Consider the following 16,210-nt stretch of genomic DNA (forward strand, 5'->3'; position numbering starts at 1 on the left):
GCTGAATCCCGGAGAAAAAAACAGCTGAGTGGCCTCTTCCTGAAAAGGGTTGAATATAAACTCCTCGTCCTCGTAGCCAAACGCGCTTCTTTTTCTCCGTCCGTGACATTATCGTTAGTTAAGAATAAGAACAGGTGTGTCCAGAGTAGGTAACGAGCTCCATCTTCACAGCTGCAGCGCAAACATGACTGAGACGCGATGTGTTTGTTTTGGCCACAGCTGACCTGGAAGCACTTCGGGCACATCCTTTTTTTTTTTTTTTTTTTCTTTTTTTTTTACTCTTTGTTTCTCTCTTACGACCGAAATAATGAAAACGCTGTTTTACAAATTAAAATCAGGCCGTAAGCAAAGAATTAAGACATTACATTACAGCAGGATTCAGATGGATTACTGAGAGCTGCGTGAATGAAGCCACAAACCACTCTGGGGGTGTTTTTGATAAGGAAATAGCATAACAACATGGCTAAAAGCTCCAAAAAGTCGATTTTGCATGATATAGGACCTTTAAGTAAAGTTTTGTTAGCTAGTTACCATACTAGCTTCTGCTGTCTGGTGTCCCGCTGGGCTTTTAATCAATGCCCAGAAGACCGGCTTCCTCCTTCTCCTCTAAACTCTTTTCACACTTTCTTCCTCTAAAACCATCTCCTTTTGTATTAGCACCCCAGACGTCTGCTACTCATCTGCATAAACGCACCAAACTACCATGTTCTTATATCTTCAACTGTATCAGCATTCATGTTCCCTGCTGTGCTGTTCATGTGTTGCCTATATAGCCAGTTAAGAAACCTTGCTTCGCCAGATTTACCCATGGACTTCTGTGTTGTATGAATTATAAACCTCACATTTTGATCAGACCACATCTCTTAAGCTTTTCTTTTTTTTACTTTAACCCCGTGCTATATCCTTCACAAGCACCAAAACATCTCTGTATGGGATATTTTTAATATTAATAGCCTACACTCTTGTAGTTTAGAGTAGAGACGTTTTTTATTTAATTGGCTCAGTGAACTGAGGTCTACTTATATTTGTAGAACAGAGCCACGGAAGTGTTTTCTATAAACATTTGTATGGTCTCTCTGTGTGTGTATATGTGTAAAAAAAAAATATATATATATATTATTTTCTATTTTTAACAGTGAAAGACCCGGCTCAAGTAATAGAGCGATACAGAAGAATCATGAAGACATACAGAAAGACGCTCTCTGCATCTGAGGCCTTGCAGAGGCATCAAGTTGACTTGCCGTCATTTAAGCCAACCAATATAATAGCAGAGGTTGGTGAATATATTATGTACTTTGGAGATGTGTGTTGGAAGATTATTTGAATGTTAGGACATACTCTCAAACAGGCTGTCTGTTGGGACTTAAAGTATTGTAAGCATGGCTGTATCTACCATTGAGGTCACCGAGGTCCGGACCTCGGTAAAATTTTAGCTTTTTTTTTTCTTCTCCACATTGAATCCTTTACTGCGCAAATGAATGTTGTAAACATGCGCTTCTACAGGCGGAAGAACCTCTAGTTCAGACGTGGATGAGCTTGTTATGAACCTAAATGTGTTCACTCTAAAACCGAACCTCATGAGCTGCTTTGGACCCAAGTGCGCAAAACTCGGCGGAGGCGCGGGGAGGGGGCGCATGAACCGCGCTAAAGTTTGATCGAGATGCAATTTCTTTGCGGTCTGTCATAAAGAGAGAGGAGCCAGTGCCTCAGACTGACGGTGACTTCGATTTCTAACAGTTTTCCTCATTTTGATCTGAGGAGCGAGAGAAGGAGAAGCGTCTGTGCCTCATCACCGGGCGGCACGGTAGCGCAGCGGTTAGTGCTCTCGCTTCACAGCTAGAAGGTCCGGGTTCGATTCCCACCTGGACGGGCCTTTCTGTGTGGAGTTTGCATGTTCTCCCCGTGTCTGCGTAGGTTTCCTCCGGGTACTCCGGTTTCCCCTACCACTAAAAACATGTACAATAGGTCAGGATGAATGATGTGTGTGTGAGTGAATGTATGGTGGTGTCAGAGGGTCCGTTGGCGCAGACGTGTGTAGTCGCGAAAGCGCCTCTGACAGTCTCCCCCAGGGGAAACTGAAGCTACAAACGTAGCTTTCCACCACTGAGTATGTATGGAGTGAATGTCTCATGTCTCATGTAAAGCGCTTTGTGACTATATGTCTGTGAAAGGCGCTATATAAATAAAGATCTTCTTCTTCTTCATCACTGCTCTCCCTCTGCTACTCACTTTGTTTCTGTCTCATGCAAAGAGCTTAAACCAGCGCATTCACCTTTGTAGCTCCAGTGGTTTGACGCAGAGGGGGCGGGGCCAGAGCGCAGTGTCCAAACCAGAGTCTGATGTTCAGAATGAGCCAAAGCAAAACCCTCAGCTTTACCCATTCACACCCACAGCCTCGTTTTCACAACTATTAAAAACGGACATTTTCATTTAACATTTTAGTGTTTATTTAGGACAAAACATTCTTATTGCCTCTCACTCAGGCGAGCAAAAATGTTTGGAAAGCCTGCTTCACAGTAATAATGGATGAAATAGATAAGTGTTTTTGATCACTTAAAATAAAGGAAATTACATCTGATTCTTTAAAAAATTCTTGGGGGAGGACCCCCAGACCCCCCAGTTTAAAGAAATATCCGGACCTCACTGTTTTTTAAATCCTGGCTACGGCCCTGATTGTAAGCTTACAAGACAAATTCACCAAAATTAAGACAAAAATGATTTATTATTAATTATGTCACGGGGCTTTGTGCCCCGAACCTTTAAAACAACTTGGTCCCAAGAGGAGTAGCTCTATTAAAACAACAATACGCAACACAGATAAAAGTTTATAAAATGTATTTATTACAAAAATAAGGTTTAAAAATATAGTCCCAGGCCTAGGCTAAAATGGTCTAAGAAGTGTCTAAAAAAAAGGGGAATTTGTTGGTCAGTAGGTGCGCCCGTCCATCCGGGGGGAAAGCGCTCTGCTGGCGTGGAGTGCGCCGTCCACGTCTGCGCGTAACGGGGGCTGGAAGTAGGACACAGGCCGTCAGGACAGTTGTTAAACGTTCACGAAAAAGTGCCAAACAGGGCGTCTGCCACTTAACGCCAAAAGCACACAAGAATGCCACTTAGCTGAGAGGGGGGGGTGGCGAACTCTCCCCCTCCACTGTTCCACCAGTGCGTCCGCTCTCCACTTTGTAGTTCCGATGGCGCCGCTCCGAGAGGGAAGCTTAGCTGGGAGGAGGGGGGTTGCCGTACTCTCCCCCTCCACAGTTCCCACGACGCGTCCTGTCACCGGCCGCTCTTGTTGTCCCGTTGGTGTGTGCACTCAGTCCCGGCTGGTCCCCTCGCCCCTCGTCCAATTGCTCCGCAGATCCGAGTCAGAGTCCGGTGCCGTGCGCTCCCCGACTGCTCTGTGTCTGAAAAACTGTCACCCCCCAACACGCACACCTGTGCCCAATTATTCACTGATTGTCGTGGGCTGGGTCACTGTTCCACACACACTCCCACTCGCTCGGGTCACACCCAGCTCTCACACCCAGTCTCCAGTCACCCCGTGACAATTACTTGATATTAATTGTGTTTAATTCATGATTAATTAGCTTAAAATAAACTTTGACAGCTCTAATTGTGTAAAACCTACTCCAAATTAACCTATAGCTCCAATTTTCAAAGACTTCATGCAAATGTTACAGTTATTTCTTTTTGTGTGTTCACAGGTTCATATCGTTGCCAAAAAAAAGCAACCTGGACATCCCGAAATTTGACGACGGCACCTTATCAAATTATTGTAAAACACTCAAGGCCTTTCTGGAAGATAATCCCAGAGTAAACCCACAAATTGATGAACTTAAAAAAAGCTGATCCCACTGACGTACCGCATTCGCTAAATGTTTTTTGTGTTTTTTTTATTGTTCATCCAGTCTGTTGAAAGGTTTTTTTGAGACTTTTGTGTGTTGCTCTGTTTTAAAACATGTTTAGAAAGTTTGAAATGCATTGCAAATGTTTGTACGAATTAAGCAGAAATAAAAAATGTAAATTGTAATGACACTTTTTAATTTTACAATCAGATATTGGCCCGATGTATCACGTCTTATGTGCTATTACTCTCCATCAGCGCAGCACAGAATTAGAGCGGGTGATCTCCTGGTCGGAAGGCGTCTGGCATGTGCAGACTGTCGTGTCCATGGGCAAGACACTTCACCCACCTCTCCTCCAGTGTCTGCATACACTGGCGTATAAATGGCAGTGTAAATGTGTGACAGGTTTCTTATGTAATGCGCCTTGGAGTGCCAAGTGGAATGGAAGAGCACTCATTAAATTGAGACCATGCTTTTTTATTCTTTACATTTTGTTATCACCTCCGTTCACCTTTGTTAAACACTGGTTACTGGAGCATTCCTTATACAAATGGTCAAGTGGAACAGTTAATTGATAGTAGGCCTACATAAGATAAGATATGACTGACCTGGCAGTGGCCCACCTCGCCAGAAACAGGAGCAGCTCTACAAAATACAGATATTAAAAGTTTCCAATAAGGCAATAGACCTCCCAGTAGTAATGTACCATCGAAATTATTATAAATTATATTATTATGCCACACATCCATGTCCATCGTCCTGATTAATTCATTTCCACATTGAGCTTTAACTTCAGTAAAATAAATAAAACACAGCTGCTACCAGGATGACTGGCAAACAAAAACTAAAAAAGTAGGCACGCCCGTCGTAGGGCTCTATCTAGTGGCTTTTTTTTGGTAATGTAAGAGGCCAGTATAGTTGCCCCCGAAAAGATTTGTAAAAAAAAAAAAAAAGTATCCCAAACTGTTAGTCAATTGAAAAAAAAACGGAATACATTATATGACAAAAATGAACAAATACGGTGGACACGGTGGCCTTTGGAACATTAAAATTGTATTAATCCCTGAAATTTGAACGCGTTCATTTCGATGAATACATGACATGTTATTTTTCTAGAAAAACAAGAAGGGAAACAAAAGAAAGAAAAAGAAAACCGTATTAGTTTTTTGGGTGGAATGTTTCTAAGTTTCACTGTTGCTTCCGGACACACTTAGCGCACTGGCACTGAAGGACGTGGCAATCGCCGTAAACATCCACCATCTACGTTTGAATTTTTGCTCTCGACACAAATGTAACCTGCTTCACCGGGGCTCCGCCTGGTGGTACAAAAGTGCTGAAATAAATCAAAACATTTATGCTTGATATTGAGCAATTTAAAGAACTTTAAAAATGTTTGTATGACAGGTTTGTGAATCAATCCAATCACCAACAAATAATTATCAGTAGGGTTGGGAATTGCTAGATTGATGTAAATGCCCTCAATAATTTTACCAATAGATTCTCTTATCGATGCCTGACTTGTCGCTGTGTTGGGGAAAAGCAAGGAATGAATTGAATGAATGAAATGTCTTTAGAAATCTCCCCCTCTCCCATGCAGTTGCTGTGTCACCTGCCCTGCAGACTAGAATGTGGACGCTGTGGTGTGCATGTTAGAGAGGCGTCTCTCACCCGGTGGGTTACTGGGTTTGGGGGCGTGTCATAGCCCTTATGTTGTGTTTGTCCTGATTTTCGGCCATTCTGTTTTGGCTCAGAAAGAATAAAGTTGACTCACTTGCAGCTCGCTTGTGTCCTCTTCTTTCTCGCCACATTGGTGACCCCTGTCGTGAATATGACGGATCTTGTGGAAGATGTTTTTTCTCCGTCCGTCTCAGCTGCGGACTTGGCCTCAGTCTCCGGCTCGGCCTCAGCCGCGGACTCGACCTCGCCGTCTCTCCCGCCCTCACGGCTGGCTTCATCTTCCGCCGCCTCCGCTGTGAAACTTCCAGAGTTTTGGCAGAGGGATCCAGCCTCGTGGTTTCAGTACGTGGAGGTGCTTTTCCATCTCCGGGGTGTGGACGCGGATGACTCCAGATACTACTTGGTGGTTTCTGCCCTGGATCAGCAGTCTACCCGCAGGTCTATGCCGTTGCTTCGCAGCCCTCCTCGGGAAATACACCGTACACACATGCCGTACACTGATATGTCTATCCCATGTGCTGGTTTGCCCTGTGCTTCTTGGGACGGATTTTTCTGAGATGGCTGCCGTGCAGCTCGGTGACGCGGATATCCTGGCCCTTCGCTCCGTTGGTACAGGCCCTAAGCTTGAGGAGCATGTACTGCGAGAAGGGGGTCCGGCCCTCCTGTGTGACGGCCTCGTCCTGTCGGTTCAGCAGGTTGGCACTGTCGCATTTTTGACTCTGTTCACTCTCTCACACCCGGGTGTGCGTGCATCGGTGAAGCTCAGTTCCCGTTTTGTTTGGCCTGGTTTACGCAGAGACGTTAAAGGTCCTACATCATGCAAAATCGACTTTTTAGAGCTTTTAGCCATGTTGTAATGCTATTTCCTTATTAAAAACACCCCCAGAGTGGTTTGTGGCTTCATTCACGCAGCTCTCAGTAATCCTCCTGAATCCTGCTCTCTGAGGCTCCGCCCTCTCCTGGTGAACGACTGACCTGCTCCATTGGAACGTCACAGCGGAACGGAAGTGCTTGGCGTCTGTAATGCAATGTCTTACAGCCTGATTTTAATTTGTAAAATAGCTTTTTCATTATGTCTGTCGTAAGAGAGAAACAAAGAAAAGAAAAAAAGGGGAAAAAAAATGTTTAAAAAAATAAATAAAAAAGGATGTGCCCGAGGTGCTTCCAGGTCAGCTGTGGCCAAAACAAACACATCCCTGAGCGTCTGAACAGACGTCATGTTTGCTCTGCAGCTGTGAAGATGGAGCTCGTTATAATTGGACACACCTGTTCTTTATTCTTACCTAACGATAATGTCACGGAGAAAAAGAAGCGCGTTTGGCTACGAGGACAGGAGTTTATTCAACCTTTTTCAAGAAGAGGCCACTCTCTCAGAAGCTGTTTTTTCTCCGGGATTCGGCGACTATCAGTAAATATTGTTTTTCTGTGACTGTCACTGATGGATGTTTGGTGAACCTTCGCCAGAATCAAAGTGGATTAACTTTTATAACCAACGCGAGTCCCATAATGTAAACAGCGATGGACCAGAGCGGTGAGTCAATCCAAACGCGGGTTAGCATATTAGCATGTTAGCTTGTGTGTTAGCCATTTATGAAGCTGTGTTGCAGATGTCAACTCTATATAACTGCATCGTGAAGCAACTTCACTTATAGGCTATAACGGTAAAGTTGTATGTGCGGAGAGAGGGGGCGGAGTTAACTGAATCGAAGCGTTGTGTCTTCCGGGTTCGAAAAATACCTCCAGAAAACACATATTTCTCACAAAAATGAGTGCTCCATAGTGGTAGAGGTACAATCATTCATATAAATAAATACTTAACTTTGGAATGGCTAAAATAGCAGGATATAGATCCTTTAAGGGGTGGGCGGCATCTTGCGTTGCATGTCAGCGCACCAAAGTGCACCGGCATACCAAAACCCCTTTGGAACCTTTTCCGATTCCAGCCAGGCGTTTCGACCATGTGCACGTGGATTTGGTTGGTCTTCTGCCGCAGTCAAAAGGTTTCACGCATCTGTTTACTATGGTGGATCGGACCACCAGGTGGCCCAATGTGGTGCCTTTGTCGTCCACCACATCCGCTGATGTGATTAATGCGTTTCTCTCTGATTGGGCCGTCGGATATTACGTCTGATAGAGGCCTCCAGTTTGTTTCAGAGCTTTGGCGGGTATGGCGCGTTCCTTAGAGGTGCAGGTGCACCGTACTATGGCATACCACCCTCAAGCAAATGGTTTGTGTGAATATTTCCATCATTTGCTCAAGGCAGCTTTGCGCGCTGCACTTGCAGACGACAGTTGGGTGGATCGTTTGCCATGGGCTGCGCTCGGCTCCAAAGGAGAACCTTGACGCAGAGTTGGTTTTTGGTCAGCCGGTCCGTGTGCCGGGTGAGTTTTTGCTGGAGACAGCTGCGCGTGTCTCCGTGCAGCTGTTGATCCTTTTTCGTCCGTGGCGTTTTTGCTCCGAGCCCTATGCACTATTGTTTTCCGAGGTCGTTCGTGCCGACTGCGCTCCGGTCTGCCTGTTTTATTTTTGTGCGTCGTGATGCCCACCGCTCGCCCCTTCAGCCTCCATACGACGGTCCGTTCATGTGCTTGAGCGGGGTTCCAAGGGTTTTGTTTTGGAGATGGGTGGGCGCAGAGAGTTAGTGACGCTGGGTCGCCTGAAGCCGGCGTACATTTTGGCAGGCGAAGCTGTGTTGCCAGCCCAGGTCCGATGTTCCCCCACTTGTATTGACGGGGGAACATCGGACCCGGGGAACATCGGTACCTCGCATATTTAAAAGTCCCGATGTTCCCCGGGTCCGATGTTCCCCCGTCAATACAAGTGCCAACGCTGCATGCGATCAGGGTAGACTTACGCACAGGCATAATGCAGCGCTCTTCATTCATCAGGCAAAACGTAAAACAATCATCAGCAAATATAATTAGGCTACTCATGTCCCAACACTACGTTAGCCTGTAGTGTTCTCTGGAGCCGGTCACAGCGGAGGGTGCAAGCAGGGATGACATGTCGAGGCACAAGGAACTGGTACACGATGCAGCTATCTGCACAGAGACAGCCAGATGTGCGCGCAGACAAAGGCACAGACCGCGCAGATGTCTCTGTCCTGGGAGAGGCAGTGAACACTGAATGATCAGGACCGTGGGGTGGGCTTGGACAAAATTGGGTGTTCACAGGTCCACCCGTGGTGCCGCGTAATTGTGCCATAAGCCCGATCACTTTTCCTTTGCTGCGCTTCCTCAGCGTTCTCATTTAATATAGGCTATGGATCGTTTTTATGTCAAAAAACAGCGGCACAAATACAGTTCAACGTCATTCAGTCTCAGTGGCCTCAGTGGTGCCTCTCAGAGCGTCTGATGGCCAAAGCACAGTGCGTAATGCGGGTATGACAGGCGGCGGCACTGGGAGAGGAGTGAGGACGCAATGCATGTTGCCCCATTCGTAAAAAGATCCCTAATTTAATGTGTATAAGGCTGGAGTGCAGCCATCAGAAAAGACTTGCTGAGAGTTAGGAGCGGCTATGGCATGAGCCGCTGCACTCGGCTCTCCGCACGCCGCGTGATGGACTACGCTGGGGCTCACGGACAATCACAAGAAAAAAACATGGATTTACGCACGATCGAGCTACAACAACGAACCAATCAAGCAGGTTGCGAGGATAAACGGGGGAGATCTGTTTACAAAAAAGAAAAGCGGCTGTGGGTGAGTTTGGTGTTGCTAAACTGCGACACGTTCTTATTCTGAGGTTGTACAAAAATGTTGTAGGCTATTACAATGCGAGATCTACAAGACTTATAGTATGTTATAAAGTAGCCTAATCAGTAGGCTAGTTATGAGCACCGGGCCCTCCGGCGTTCGGAGGGTCCAATGTTCCCCGAGGTACGGGGGAACATCGGACCCGGGGAACATTGGGCCGACCCCCTTCTATCTTCTATCTATCTATCTATCGTTTTGGAGCTATAGAGGAGAGGGGGAGAGGCTAAATGCTAACGCCGTCTGCGCTGTGTTTACGTGACTGAAGGCACGGGGGAAGACCAGACAGGTCCTAAAGAACTCGTCAAAGCTAAGGTAAGAACATATCTCAGTATGTAAAAACGGTGGCCTATTCCTTTAACCATGCTGGTTTCTGTGCATCAGCCCGAAATAGTGGAAGCATTTTCAGTGCATTGAATGGCTCCAGAGCCTGTCAATCAAGCTCTGGAGCTCTGTGGACGCTCCGCCCGCCCATGGGGCTGAAAAGGTAATCATTTATCTATAGTTATTTTATCTATGCTATAAAAAATAAAAAAAATTACAGCACAAACGTAGCACAAATGATTTACATTTACAAGGGGGCCAGCGTCACCCGGTCCCGCCCACTGCAAACCCATCCGCTTGACGCAAGTCGGCATCGTTCGAACTTCTCCGTTGCTCCTCTGCGTTCATGTTGTGAGGTATTTTTAAAATATAATTTTTAATAACATAAAAATTTAATCTCCCGCACACTGTAAATCTTCCACAGAGTGAGGTTTATTTACAACTTTGAAATGAAATAGAAATATGAAGCACCTGCTCTTTTCAAATAACATAAAAAGTGAAACCACAAAAGCACTTAATCATAGGTATCATATACAGTGCCTCTCGTAAGTATTCATAAACCTTGGACTTTTGCACATTTTGTCATGTTTACAACCCTAAACATAAAGATTTTATTTTTATTTTTTTACTGAACGTTCCCACACAAGTAACCGACAACTGTGAAGTGAAAGCTAAATGCTAAGTGCATAAGTATTCATACAGCATTTTCTGAGTGCATTAAATTGCCTTTAAAACATTCCTAATGACTGCAGAATGTTCACGCCTTGGCCTAACGGTTAAATAGAGGTCACCTGTGTGTAATCTACTCTCAGTATAATTACAGCTGTTCTTTTAGGCCCTCAGAGCTGTGGTCGGAGTGTGTTGGTCACTAAACAACATCATGAGGGCCAAGGAGCACCAGAGAGGTCAGGGATAAAGCTGTGGAGAAGTTTAAAGCAGCATTAAGTTATACAAAGATTTCCCAAGATTTAAACATCTCCCGGAGCAACTGTTCAATCCATCATTCAGAAATGGAAAGAGTAAAGCACCACTGCCAACTTACCAAGACACGGCTGTTCACGTAAACTAACAAACTGAACAAGGAGAGCACTGGTGAAAAATGCAACCAAGTGCCCCAAGATAACTCTGGAGGAGCTGTGAAGTCCTGCCGCTGAGCTGGTGGAATCTGTACATGGGACAACTACAGTATAAGTCGTATCTACACAAATCTGGCCTTCATGGACGAGTGGAAGAAGAAAGCCATTATTGAAAGGAGGCCATAAGAAATCCTGTTTGAAGTTTGCTAGAAGTCATATGGAGGACACAGCTCCATGTGGAAGAAGGAGCTTTGGTCAGATGAGACAAAACTTGAACTTTTTGGCCCAAATGCAAAACGTTATGTATGGAGCAAACCTAACACTATCTATGTGAAGCATCAGAAATATTACAGTCTGTGTTCTTTGCTGATGACACAAATTTCTTTTTCTCTGGAAATAATTTAAAGAACATGAGTAAAATAATTGAAAAAGAAATGATGAAAATAAAGGATTGGTTTGATGCAAATAAATTGTCACTAAATGTGGCTAAAACAAAATTTATGGTGTTTTCAAATTGTGAATTAAACGTGGATATCCAGCTGTCTTTAAATGGAAGAAATATTGAAAGAGTATCTGAACTCAAGTTTTTGGGTGTGACACTGGATGAAAAATTAAATTGGAAATCTCATGTCCACAGTATTAGAAATAAATTATGTAGAAACATTGCTGTTCTTCACAAAGTAAAATATTTTTTAAATCGTGAATCTTTAAGGGTCTTATACTGCACTTTAATACTTCCTCACTTACTTTATTGCTCAGAAGTTTGGGAAAACACATACAAAACTACAATTCAACCGCTGATAAAAATACAAAAAAAAGCTATAAGAATAATAAATAAAACGCATAGTAGAGAACATACAAATCAACTGTTTATAAAATCAAAACTATTCAAATTACAAGATCTCATTAAATTACAAACATTGGTAATAATGTATAAAGCAAGATTTTTTCGATTGCCTCAATCTGTACAATTGATGTTTGTATTCAACGCCGATGCATCCAGTCGTAGAAAACTTTACTTTACTCTCCCTTTTGCCAGAACAACCCAGAAGCGGATGGGCATCTCCGTGGCCGGAGTCAAACTGTGGAACACCCTGCCCTTGAATTTAAAGAACTCCTCCACAGTGCACCAATTTAAAAAACAGTTCAAATCAACAAGTATCAACTCTTACACACTACTGTAAATATTAGATTTCAACTTTAAAAACAGTAGTACCTGTGTTGTTTATTCTAGCTTATGGCTTAAAATATAATACCTGCGAATCAGACCATTTATGTTTTGTTTTTTCTTGTCTACCTTTTGTATCTGAAGAAAGGGGCACTTAGCATAAGCGTCGTCTTCATCGTGCTCCTTTTCAATCATGTATATGAAAAAAATGAAAAAAAATCATGTATAGTTGTTGAAATGTGAAAACATGTAACAAACATGACTGAAATAAATAAATAAACACTGCTCATCGTCCTGAGCGCACCATCCCCAGTGTCAAATATACGGGGGGGAAGCATCATGCTGTGTGCCTGCTTTTCCTCAGCGGGGACTGGGGAGATTGTAAGAATAGTTGGGAAGATGGATGGAGCCAAATACAGAGACATTTTGGAGAAAAACCTGCTGAGTTGCTGACTCAGAGAGAACTGAGGCTGGGGCGGAAATTCACCTTCAGCAGGACAATGACCCTAAACACAAAGCTAAATCTACAATGGAATGATTCAATAAAAACATATTAATGTGTTAGAATGGCCCAGTCAAAGTCCTGACCTAAATCCTATTGAAAATCTGTGGAAAGACCTGAAAACTGCTGTTCACAAACGCTCTCCTTCTAATGTGACAGAGCTTGAGTTGTTTTGTAAAGAGGAATGGGCTAAAATGTCAGTCTCTACATGTGCAAATCTTGTAGAGTCAGACCCAAAAGACTTGTGCTGCTATTACAGCAAAAGGGGGTTCCACAAAGTATTCATGCATGCTGTATGAATACTTATGCACGCCCCACTTTTTGGTTTTCTATTTTTTGAAAAATAACAGAATCATGTATCATTTTGCTTTCACTTCACAGTTGTCGGTTACTTGTGTGTGAACGTTGAGTAAAAAAATCAAAATAAAATCTTTATGTTTAGGGTTGTAAACATGACAAAATGTGCAAATGTTCAAGGTGTATGAATACTTTCGAGAGGCACTGTATTAATGGAAAATCACTTGGAAGAGGGAGACTGAAGGAGTTTTCTGTTTCCTCTTAAAAAAGGGGGCTGTCATGGGCCACGGTTTGCAGGTGGAGCCGCATGGAAGGAAGAGAGTTCAGCTTCCTGACAGCCTGGTGGATGAGCTGAAGCGCGGCTCTGCTCTGGCACCATGCCGCTTTACGTTTATTTTTTTTGTTGGTGACTACAGTACAGCATAAACCGTATCAGTGAACATTCTGTTTACTGCATCGCTATATCCTTCAGATTTTGTCTCATCACATTCTCCAGATTATGATCCACCTCTCACTCGTGACACGTTCGGAGCTACTGAAGTCATTTTCCAAGAATCCCAGCATGTCAAATCTCACGTCAAACAGCGGAGACGAGATCCTCCCTGGCACCTCTGATCTCGGGCGGCGTCGGGGCGTGGAGGAGGAGGAGGATGTCGCGCTAACTGCACTCATGTTCGGGAGGAGGAGGCCTTTATGGGCGCGCCATCATTACCATTATATTTAATAATACGGACGACGTGAGCGTGCGAGGGGTTGAGGGGCTGTTCGGAACGACTCCCCCGAATGACGCGTGTCACTGAAGCAGCAAATTAACACCGGGAGACGGGGGCACGTCTTACTGCTGTCAGGGGAGGGGGACACGTCGGGGTTGTAGCTCTTTGCTGTGTCTTTGTTAGCTCACACTTCTGAAGAGCAGAAGATAAATGAGTCTAACATGGCAGAACGATGCGGGGGGGGGGGGGCCACAGCTGAGGCGGTTCTGCAGGATTTGGGGTAAAGTCATGGGCTCACCCAAACGTTGCACAATGACGGACTGATGCGTGTCTCACAGCTCAGTGAACATAAATATACATAATTAAAGTTCAGATCTAAATACAAGCGCATATTTTACAGATATATTTTTCAACTGCAAACTTTTACAATGTAATCATCCATCCATCCATCCATTTTCTTCCACTTTTCCGTTGCCGGGTCGTGGGGGCAGCCATTGGAGCTGCCCAAAACACATGGCACCAGCCCCTTATGGCTCCTCCTGCAGGTGGTGGGTCCACAGGGAACGGCCTCACGATTCTAACCGGGCCTGTTGGTCTCTCATAAGGGGCTTCTGAACCGCTCTTTGTCTGACCCGTCACCTATAGGACCTGTTTGCCATGGTAGACCCTACTAGGGGTTGTCGAAGCCCCCGACAACAGAGCTCCAGGATCATTCAGGCGCTCAAACCCCTCCACCACGTTAAGGTGGCGGCTCCAAGAGGGGACAATGTAATCATCTTGACGTAAATTCTTCTGCTCCCATTGGGCTGGTGGAAATTGTAATCGTAAACATCTTGAACCGCTCCCGTAACATGGTGGAGGGGTTTGTCGCGGGGCTTGCTGCTCCTGGTAGGGTCACCTAACAGGGACGTGCACAGATGGAGCCCAGGTGGTGCTCGAACACTTGCCACGTTTCCTTGTGCCCTTTAAAAGCACTCCCCCCCCCCCCCCCCCCCAAAAAAAAAAAAAAAAAATCTTTATTTGCTTACATTTTTGCCCCACCAAGTAAAAAATCTTTGAAAATACAATGTTTAATGCCCGACATCCTCAAATAGCACTTCCTTCCTCCTGTCTCTGCCTTTCGCTCAGCGGCAGCTCCACTCTCTGGAATCTACAGTGGTTCTCCAGGCTCTGCTGGTTCTCCTGGTTCTCCTGGTTCTGCTGGTTCTCCTGGTTCTCCTGGTTCTGCTGGGTCTCCTGGTTCTCCTGGCACTCGCAGTATCACGGTGGACTCCTCTATCAGCAGTGGAATCAGAGTTTTACCAAAGGCCTGCCAGAAATACAAGCAGGATCACCAAAAATGGTCAAACAAGCCTTTACTACTATAAAAATATACAGTCAAACTAATCTGTTGTACTGTCCTTTCAACATGGATCTGTTTTTCTTCTTACACCATACTTTGTCTATTTGTATGTCTTTTATCTGAAGTTTGTGCATCAATATTCACATGGTGCCCCTGTCCCACCCCCCTTTAGGACAGCCTGTTTCAGACGGTGAGTCATTCGTGGTCTTCAGCCGTGTCCACAGAGGACCAGGGATTGGACAAGAACAACTGAAGCTCTGCGATCTTGGCCCGTCTGCTGAAGGACTCCCATCAGCCCTGGGTCTCTATAACTAGTCTGTCCATCGGAGTGGATCTCTCCTTCTGTGGTTCTCACCAAGGTTTCTTTTTTTCTCCCACTGTTTTTGTTGTTGTTTTAGTTTATCCTCGACGTGTTGGATTGTCAAAGGAAAGGGGCGCCCACGCGGTTGATTTGGACATTTTATTTGCCTGGATACTTCATTATTACATTCATCATATATCCTCTTTTGTTATTTTTTCCACATAAATGACAGCACTATAATTTGCCTTAACCCTGGGCTAGAGAACAACTTTACCGGACTAATAGCTGACCTGATTTTCCGCCAGAGCCTCCTTGGCCATGTATTGTTCCCTCTTGATCTTGATCTGGAGATCTTCAGGAACATCGGGGACCAGGACATCGATGAGACGGCCCACAGTGAAGACCACATGCTGGGGACAGAGAGGAGAGACAGTCCAGAGACCTGGAGGCCAATGTGGGCGACGGAGAACAGAGCCTGAAGACAAACCTCAAAGATGATGACGAAGACCAGTCTGACGGCCAGCAGCTGGAAGTATTCCGGCCGATAATCCCCATTTGAGTCCATTATGCCGCGATACCTGCAGAACAAAAGTTTGAACACAACACACTGTACTTCCGAGTGATGCACATATGTACATAATGTAAAAGTAAGAGTAAACTCTTAAACTCTTCTGACAAAGTACATTGACTGGTCAACCATATCAAATGTAAAGTATGTGTTTTCTTATGACTTTATCAAAATAATATGATGCAGTCACTTCAGTTGTGGTTTCATATGTACGTTAAGCACAGAATAGATCTGACTGCAAATAATCTGGAGCAAAAGTCATCCTCAGCCTGTGCTGTAGAAATGATCATGTATTGTTTCATTAAGTTCTAATTTGTTTTTTAGTTTCCCTTTTTTGTGGGTCGTCTCATGATCGGCAGGTCGGAGCAGGTGCACACTGTCATTGTGTCAATGTGTTCTTGGGCAAGACACTTCACCGACCTTGCCTCCAGTGTTTGCGTACACTGTTGTATGAAGAGAGCGTGCTGTTAAGTGTTTGCAGTGCCTAATGTAGGTGGAAAACTTGAGACCATTTATACTTATAAACTCATAAACTCCAGAGCAATTCAATTTTAATTAATTCTTAAGTCTATTCACATATACACTGCTCACAAAAACTTAGGGCACACTCAAAAAACACATCCTAGATGTCAATCAATTCGATTTTTCG

At 44.5% G+C, this 16,210-nt stretch overlaps 1 protein-coding gene across 1 annotated transcript in view; it reads right to left on the minus strand.

Moving 5' to 3' along the window:
* Nucleotides 1-14,500: 14,500 nt before the first annotated feature.
* ano7 (anoctamin 7) overlaps nucleotides 14,501-16,210 on the minus strand; it is a gene marked incomplete at both ends in the record, with an annotated part of 38,492 nt that continues 36,782 nt past the window's right edge. Inside the window, 3 exons of the mRNA XM_079569671.1 lie at nucleotides 14,501-14,659; nucleotides 15,284-15,403; nucleotides 15,481-15,571. Of these exons, the coding sequence (XP_079425797.1) occupies nucleotides 14,501-14,659; nucleotides 15,284-15,403; nucleotides 15,481-15,571 (370 nt within the window). The remainder of the gene's footprint in view (nucleotides 14,660-15,283; nucleotides 15,404-15,480; nucleotides 15,572-16,210) is intronic.

The sequence above is a fragment of the Gobius niger genome (assembly GCF_951799975.1).
Source record: "Gobius niger genome assembly, chromosome: 1".
Taxonomy (NCBI): domain Eukaryota; kingdom Metazoa; phylum Chordata; class Actinopteri; order Gobiiformes; family Gobiidae; genus Gobius; species Gobius niger.